The sequence below is a fragment of the Diaporthe citri genome (genome assembly GCF_014595645.1).
Source record: "Diaporthe citri strain NFHF-8-4 chromosome Unknown scaffold_2, whole genome shotgun sequence".
Lineage (NCBI taxonomy): Eukaryota > Fungi > Ascomycota > Sordariomycetes > Diaporthales > Diaporthaceae > Diaporthe > Diaporthe citri.
The window spans coordinates 1,434,588-1,443,164 of NW_025064847.1; the positions used below are offsets into that span (position 1 = coordinate 1,434,588).

The following is an 8,577-nucleotide window of genomic DNA, read 5'->3' on the forward strand; positions in this document are numbered from 1 at the left end:
TAATATAAGACACAGTCCCCCAAGAGAAGGAAAAAAAAAAAGGAAAAAAAGGAAAGCAGACTCCCATCCATGCCAGTTTATGTAAATAACAACGCAAACAGAAAAGACAACCAGGCGCAATCGACCCGCAGGTCGGGAAGCCAAAGCAGCCGACCGGCCAAGCAAGTTTCAATCGTCCACGCTCTCCCAGGGCCCGACGCCGATCCTCCCGTCGCTGAGCACGTCGACCTGGATGCCCTGGCCCTCGCGGTGCACGCCCATCTGCTCGACGACGAGCCACAGCCCCCCGGCGCGCCGCGCGGCGTCCGGGTCGAGGTCGACGTCGCCCGTGCGAAGGCCCATGCTCGCGTCCGCGAACTCGCCGTCCGCCGTGACGGCCGCGGCGCGCGCGTGCGGGCCGGACCCGTACTCGAAGGACACGCGCACCGAGCACGGGATGCTGATCGGGCTCGCGGTGCCGGAGGACGCGGGCGGGGGTGCCTGGTGGTGGTGGTGATCCTGATGTGATGCTGATGCTGTGGCTGCTGCGTTGGCGCTGCTGCTCGTGATGCCCAGGGCGGCCACCGAGCCGCTGAGGGAGAATGGAAGCCCGCCGAGGGAGGAGGAGGAGGAGGCCGAGGGCCCGCCGTCGAGGGTCCCCGAGCGCGCGACGACGCTGGCGCGCGCAGGCGGGTGATGGTGACGGGGGCGCGCTGGCGCTCGCTCTCGCCCTCGCGGAAGACGACGGGGTCGAGCTCGGAGCGCAGCCGGCCCGCGGCGTCGGAGAGCACGGGACGCAGCTGGACGGGGACGTCGGAGCCGACGCGCAGGGCGAAGCAGGCCAGCTGGCCCGGCTCGAAGGTCGAGGCGACGACGGTGTAGGTCCCCGCGTCGATGGTCTGCGGGCGGCGGATCTCGGCGAGCGCGCAGCCCCGGCGGTACTCGCCCGAGGAGCAGACGATGTCGCGCACCGTCAGGGCGGTCACGCGGCGCCCTCCCTGAGACCACACCAGGTCCACGTGCACGGGGACGTCGTCTGCATCCGTGGCCAGGTGCAGCGAGATGGGCGTGGGGTGCGGCACCACGAGGGCGAACTGGGGGTTGTGGAAGAAGGAGACGGTGCGGGCGTTGCCGCCCGCCGTGCGCCGCGTCCACGCCGACTCGAGCTCGGTGTAGTGCTTCAGGGGCGGCGTGGCCGGGCTGATGGTGAGGGGCGAGCGGCTGAAGAAGGACAGGGTGGACGGGTACTTTGGCAGCGGCAGGCCCTCCTGCGCCACGACGACGGTGTAGGCGGTGCCGGCCTGGGCCTCGAAGCGCAGGAGGGTCTGCGGGCTGTCGACGAAGGGGGACTGCTGCGCCGGCCTGTCCGGGAGCTGGACGCAGTGGCCGTCGGCGTTGTCGAAGAGGTAGATGGACATGAAGCCGAGGCTGTAGGACGCGGCGTTGGGCTGCCTCGTGTGCCGGCTGCGCGCGATGGGCAGCTCGCCGTCCTGGAAGTGCCGCGACAGCAGGATCCAGACGGCGCCCGACGTCGGGGACGTGAACGAGTACTGCGGGTTGTGCGCGAACGAGCGCTGCATGGCCCGGCTAGGGAGCGTCCACGTGAAGTGGTGGTCCTGGCGGTCGGTGAACAGGCTTGGGTTCCAATTCAGGTAGAGCGACTCGAAGTTCTGGACGACGTCCTCGATGGAGATCCAGAAGGTCCCCGTCAGCTCGGCATATGGCGACGGGGCTGTGACGTCCGAGTTGGAGCGCTGGGCTGGGCGCGACAAAGTCGGTGATGGCGGTGGGTATACCTCCGCGTCGACTGTGGTGGTGGAGCCGAAGCCTTTCCACACGAGCCCGTCGCACCAAGGGTTCTTCAGGAGCATCCGGCGCTCGCCCGTGGCCTGGACTTTGAGGTCCATGACGGCGTAGTCGTGCTCGCCCGCCAGCCCGAGCGTCTCTTCCTCCTGGCGGGAGAGACGCCCTGTGCCCAGAGTGACCACCACGTCGCCGTACTCGAATGCGTTCTTGATGCGCTTCCAAGTCTGATCGAGCTCAATGTCGTCGCTGTTTAGACCCGCATCAGCACTTTGCATCTAGTGATTCCTGAGTACAATGGATATTACCTCTGTAAAAAGATCTGTTCTGGTATCCATCCGGTGAGTACCCAAAGATCTGTGCCAGAATTACTGCCCGGGAAATCATAACCACCGCGTATCTTCAAGTAAGCCTTCTCCATAAGAGCAGGCCACACAAGCTCTGGATTCCTCCGGTCTACGACGAAGAATGTCCGAGACGTCTTGGAGGTGGGCAGGCGATCGTCAACGACCACCTGGCGGAAACAGCCGTTGAAGTTGAGGCGGAACATGTATTTTCCATTTTGCGAAGCTATAGGCCGGCCCTTGGAGTAGTCGAAGGGGTACAGTAACGTTGGTAGCAGCTTGCACGTTGTTAGAGGAGAACAGTGAGGAATCACTGGGCAGAAGGTTTCTGGACGGGCTTACCGAGTCCTTCTTATTGGGATTTAAATGGCGCATCACCGCACATAGACTGGCCACCACAGAGCAGTCTGTCGTGATGTCCTGCACGAGGTCGCTGTTCGTCTTGGCAACCATGATGTTCTCGAACAACTCCGGGCCCGAGTCGTTGAAGATCTCGGCGGGACGCTTCCAGCCGTCAAAGATCTCATTTTGCTTCTTGGAGAAGGAGAACTCTGAGGGGTCACTTTGCCGAATATCATTATTAGACAATCCAGATATCTCCATGAGAGAACAGGAGGTGAGGGTTGGGGTGTGAGCGCAAACTCACGTGAAAAGCGGCTCGTCCAGCTTCTTGCTCCGGAAGACGGCCGGGTCAGGGTCGGCCTCCCAGGGCGGGAAGACGCTGCCATGCAGCTTGGAGGACCGCCACAAGATGGTCTTCTCAGCCGTCGGGAGCTCGCGACTCTGGCGAGGACCCCTGGGCTTCGGGGCCTTGGGCGGCGCGGCAGTGGGGCCCGACGTCTTGAGGGTCTCGGCCTGCGCAATAAGGTCGCGGCACCTGGCCTTGAGGCGGGACTTCTCAGCAGCCGTGGGGGCCTCCTTGACGGCCTTCATGTACAGCTCGGCCGCCTGGATGGCATTCTTGAAGGCCTCCTGGCCAGAGGTCCGGCTGATCTTGGCCTCATATTCCTGCGTGCCGCGTGGGGTCAGCGACGGTGTGCTACTGCTGTACGAGAGGGGGTGACAAGGCAGCTCACTCTAGCCTGGGCCTCCATGGCGATGACACGGTTGAAAAGGCAGACAGCAAGGCGGTCGGTCCAAAGCGACTACTCATACATGCGGCACGGAGTAATTGAGCCTCCATTCATGGCCACGCTGGCCGGAGACTCGAGGTGGCAGGGTCAAGGAAACGCTTGGCAATGAGGGCTGGCGGGTGTGGTGACCTCACAGAACATCGCAGCATGCTCGATATCTCGGGGTTTCTTGTCCGGTGCAGGAAGCTGGTGCATTTGCGAGGCGCAGGACGGGTGGATCCCGCAGATGATGAGGCCTGGTCAAGCGAATCCAGACGAGAAGCAGCAGGGCCAAGGCTGCGGTTTCAAGAGGCGGACATGACGGTCAAATCGAGTCAGCCGAGAGACGCATGCGCATATCTCGACATCCAAGCGTGGTACTGGGTAGTGGCACCGGTAGTGCGAGAATGGACGGTGGACGGTGGACGTTTCAAGAGTCAAGCTTGCACAGCCGCAGGCCATAATCCCAAGTCGGTGGTCTAACCCAGCCGCGAACTGGTGGACCGGCCTGGTATATGGGAGAGAGAAAGAGAGATGCTACAACGGATGACAGCTTACCCCGGCCAGACTCCCCCAGTTCCAACATACGCAGGTAGTATTGACTTGGTATCGATGTTTGAGGGGTTGATAGAGTCTATTTCAGTACTGGTGAAATCGTGCCAAGTCCGATGCGTGCCTCAAGAAACAGATTCCTTCTATCTTTAGACGCTTTGAGATTCGTCAACCGTGCTTTGCCAAGTCTTGTCTGACGGGGGTTGAACCCTCTATTCCCCAGCTCGGAATTAATTCACAGAGGATCGCTGTACTGTGGAGGTCCGCTCGTTGTTTGCGACCTTGCAACTGAACAGCTCAGACCAGTTCCTGCGCTTTCAGCCTCAATTACCCGGTTCATATTAATCCGTAGCAGTGGTACATCCGGCAGAGATCGGATGGACACATAATGGTGCACGTACTTCGAGTAGCGGGTTGGAGCACACAACCGTTGGCCGACGTCACCTGGCACGCACAAACGGGGAGCGGCAGGCCGGCTCCACATGGGAACCAGCCCGACGACCGAGGTTCACGGTTATCACCGATCTGCCGTGCTGGGTCTCGATAACGCCTTCGTCTTTGACCACCACGTCGGCTCGTTTTTCTGTCATTCCACGCCAGTGCTTTGTATCTACATCCGTCGTATTACGATAATAACTTTTTACCGTGTCTTATATACACCAAATAAGTTTTTCTTTCTTCATGGAATAGAACTCCACGCATTGTTTCTCTAAGCCCCACGACGGCCGCCGGTGTTCGGCGAGCTAGAGACCGCCGATTAAACGGTTTGTGCCTCGGTCTACCTAGGTGACCACCTCACCTTTCCCACGGCCTTCTCGCTTGAAACGAAGTCCAGTACTTGTGCAATACCAAACAAATCATGGCCATTCAGTCCAAATCTGCCCCAATTGGGCCGTGGGGCAAGGCGACAGCAGGCGCCACGGGCGCAGTGCTCGCCAATGCCCTGGTCTACCCGCTGGACATGTACGTTCCTCGATCTGTCCCCACATGACAGCATTCTATAAGTCTCGTCCTAACACGTTCTCGTTGCAGAGTCAAGACTAGGCTCCAAGTCCAAGAAGTGCGCAAGCCCGGCGACACTCCCGACCCGACCTCCATCACACCACACTACAACTCCACCTGGGATGCCCTCAGCAAGATGTTCGACGAGGAGGGCCTGGCCGGCCTGTACGCCGGCATGAGCGGCTCGCTCCTCGGCGTCGCCTCCACCAACTTCGCCTACTTCTACTGGTACAGCACCGTCAGGACGCTGTACTTCAAGGGCGCGAGCGTCACGGCCCCGCCGTCCACGGCGGTGGAGCTGGCGCTCGGTGCCGTCGCCGGCGCCCTGGCCCAGCTGTTCACCATCCCCGTCGCCGTGGTCACCACGCGGCAGCAGACACAGAGCAAGTCGGAGAGGAAGGGCATGCTGGAGACGGCCAGGGAGGTCATCGACGGCCCGGACGGCGTGACCGGCCTGTGGAGGGGCCTCAAGGCCAGTCTGGTGCTGGTGGTGAACCCGTCCATCACGTACGGGGCCTATGAGAGGTTAAAGCCGCTGCTGTTCCCTGGCGGCAAGCCCTTGAGCGCGTGGCAGGCCTTTGGTGAGTGCTGCCCCTCGAAAAGCTACTTGTCGACACGATGTTTGTGGTTATCGAATCTCTGTGCTAATCGACCACCGATCCACAGTTTTGGGGGCTCTGTCCAAAGCATTAGCAACCGTTGCCACGCAGCCACTCATCGTCGCCAAGGTCGGGTTGCAGTCCAAGCCCCCACCGTCGAGGAAGGGCAAGCCCTTCAAGAGTTTCGGCGAGGTGATGCAGTTCATTATCAAGAACGAGGGTCCCCTGGGACTGTTCAAGGGCATCGGTCCCCAGATACTGAAGGGGATCCTGGTGCAGGGCATTCTTATGATGACCAAAGAACGGTAAGTTTTACCCTCCAAGGCTGAAGCCCCAGAGACGATGTGTCACTGTGCTGACACTATTGTGATTTCTCAGAGTCGAGATCATGTTCATCCTCTTCATCCGCTACCTGCAGAAGCTGCGGTCACAGCAACTGGCAAAGGCTGCACAACTGGTTGCTGCGAGGAATGCCACGGTTCCGATTACAACAAAATAGATTCGCGAAAAAGATCTCTCTCTCTTTGGCATGAGCGTTATTGATTTCGGGGTGGTCTCTGGTCTCTTAACGCGGTCGGTGTTTAGTTGTCTGACACGGCTTTAGAAAGACACTTTCGTGGGTTTCGCAACACTGGAAGAAGGAACCGTCTCCTGGGGCCTGCATTCCGTTACAGTGCCGGTGGGTTTTGGAGTTGCAAGTTAGCATGGCACATCACATACTGGTGACAGGGCTAGAAGAGCAACGCAAGAATATGAATGGTTAAGTGAATAGCATCTGTTCTGAATTCTTTTAAACTCGCGCATATATTCAATTGTTCCACTGTCAGTTTGAGTGGTGTGAGATTCACAGGGGAAAGGGCGGGATGGCGAAGTCCGTCATAAGATTTCGGGCCCGTGCGTCTGACGCACCGAAACGGTCACTTTAACGGAAGACTCTGATTTTCACTGGGTGGCCACAGACACACACAAACTTCCAAAACTCTGCAACCCGCGCCGAAATTGACCCAACATCCATCAACACCATTGACCAACCGACGAACCCCCAGATCGCGGCAAATCAGTCACAATGGCCAGTATGTGGAACTGTTTGCCCCCGAACGATGCGATTCTCGCTCTTTAGATTACTGACGGCTTTTTGCAAACAGAGTCGAAGAACTCATCTCAGCACAACCAGAGCAAGAAGGCTCACCGTAACGGGTACGTTCGACCGCACCAGCGACGCACCTCAACCTCTCCCACGCCGCACCACATCACGACATGAGGACGACCGGAAGACACTCGGCATAAGGGTGTGCGGTGATTAGGAACTAGTCATACTGATGGAGCGTTTGCAAACAGTATCAAGAAGCCCAAGACCAACCGTTACCCCTCCTTGAAGGGTACCGACCCCAAGTTCCGACGAAACCACAGATATGCCCTGCACGGCACCATGCGGGCTCTGGTGAGCAGCCCCGGCCCTGACATCCGACCTGTCCACCCCCGGGCTCGGTGAGACGCCGATTGTGAAGCTGACAGCCATTACAGAAGGAGAAGGCGGAGGGCAAGCGTGAGACGGTTTAGGGGACGCAACACGAACCAAAGCGAAACCGAAAACTAGATTCGATGACGAGGGATTTGGCTTGCGACAGGGCATCATACCATCATCATGACGGTCGGGAACAAACTACAGGGGCGTCTCTTGTGCTTATATCACCCGGGCTCTGAGCATCACCGCTAGGGATGCCACCACGGCTGTGACTCCTCAAATTCGAAGGCATCAACGACACGTCCTGCGCACCCCGCCCAGGCCATTTTGTGCTCGCTCCCACGAGTGACATGCTCCTCCATCCAAGCCCTGGCCGCCGGCTTGACGAGCAATCTCTCAAGCATGCGGCCCTGGATGGAGATGATGGTAACTGACCATGAGATCGCTCATCGGAGCACCTCTCCCTACCCCCGATCAATGACAACCCCAAACGAAAGGCATTAGTGTGTACAGCATTGAACTTCATCTCCATGTTCAAAATGACTGAAGGATTAAACGTGCCAAGATTGATCTCTTGCCTGTCTATTACCAAAGGCCTGCGTATCTTCGCTGCTCAAGCGGCCTGGGCCCATGAAAGACCGGCTACATCTCCACGTCTAGATGACGAACCATTTCCCTGTCTGATTGATTCCAGACATCTGTTTGAGGACTCTCGGGCAGGAGGACCTGTTCCTCGCCGAACCAGCCCCAAGATGTCTCATTTGTGGTGTGGCGAGACATCAGCTCATAATCTTCGTCGAGGAAGCCCGCTTCAATTTCAGATAGCCGAAAACATTCACTGATTCTCGAGCTGGGCGTGTTCGTTCATCAAGCCGCAATAATTGTTCTGATATGATATTGTGATAGTCGAGCCTCATCTAGGGCTGCATGCAACGCGCGCACACACTAGTGTCTGAAACGTGGGCTTCGAACGACTATTCCTCACCTTATCTGCCAAGGACTAATCGGCATCGGATCCGAGGTGTGAACGCAAAGAAGGTTTCCCTCGAATCGTGCTCGGGATCTAGACCCATGGCCTCTACAGAAGATTCCGAGTTTTTTCTATTTGTTCACCCGGCTGCCCCGGGATACCTGGCTAACTCGTGGCCTCGTGGGGAGCATGACGAAAAAGAGTCAGGTACTGCCCACAAGGGGCGATCGTCTGCGGAATATATGTGCTATCTTTAGCAAAACCAGATGGGAGGGATAGGGAGCCTCGTGTGTGGGCGGGCGGCTCAAAAAGCCGTGGATCGAAGCGTGCAGCGGCCGTGGTACAGCAGGTCCAACCTAGCAGGCCTAGACTTAATCGTAGGGGATTTTGCGGGGCCAGGCCGCATAGCATGGGACCAACGGAGCTCGTGTGCCCTCTCTGATGGATCCCGAGTGAGATTTCAGGAGCTGAGCAGATTTCTCAACTCGCGCAAGCTCTGGGTACAAAAGAGAAAAACGGACGCTTCCTCGGCCGGGAATTACATCGGAGAGGGTCTGTCGGAATATCTGTGCCTGGTGGTCAGGCGATGGGGCCTCTGGAGGGCGAGGGGGATAGGGGAGCAGCCGACGGCTTAGACACATGTGGCCGTAGCCTGTCTGTCTCTATGCGAGTTGAGACTAGCGCCCACTGCCAAACTGCACAATGACTCGCAGTTGACTGGAAGAAGTGCAGCTGCCGAGACCTCTTGTGG

At 58.5% G+C, this 8,577-nt stretch overlaps 3 protein-coding genes across 3 annotated transcripts; 2 read left to right on the forward strand and 1 right to left on the reverse strand.

Annotated features, from left to right (window-relative positions):
- Positions 1-168: 168 nt before the first annotated feature.
- INS49_006026 (uncharacterized protein) lies at positions 169-3,220 on the reverse strand (the record flags this gene model as incomplete). The annotated part of the gene is made up of 6 exons (XM_043166801.1): positions 169-571; positions 652-2,031; positions 2,091-2,404; positions 2,469-2,688; positions 2,773-3,134; positions 3,203-3,220. The coding sequence occupies 6 exons, from the start codon at positions 3,218-3,220 to the stop codon at positions 169-171; spliced, it is 2,697 nt and encodes an 898-aa protein (XP_043027945.1).
- A 1,429-nt stretch (positions 3,221-4,649) lies between these two features.
- INS49_006027 (uncharacterized protein) lies at positions 4,650-5,890 on the forward strand (the record flags this gene model as incomplete). Its single annotated transcript, XM_043166802.1, has 4 exons — positions 4,650-4,753; positions 4,823-5,373; positions 5,459-5,696; positions 5,770-5,890. 4 exons carry the CDS (start codon positions 4,650-4,652, stop codon positions 5,888-5,890), a joined length of 1,014 nt encoding a protein of 337 aa, XP_043027946.1.
- Positions 5,891-6,457: 567 nt separating this feature from the next.
- Positions 6,458-6,951, forward strand: INS49_006028 (uncharacterized protein; the record flags this gene model as incomplete). Its single annotated transcript, XM_043166803.1, has 4 exons — positions 6,458-6,464; positions 6,537-6,588; positions 6,730-6,832; positions 6,916-6,951. 4 exons carry the CDS (start codon positions 6,458-6,460, stop codon positions 6,949-6,951), a joined length of 198 nt encoding a protein of 65 aa, XP_043027947.1.
- Positions 6,952-8,577: the final 1,626 nt, after the last annotated feature.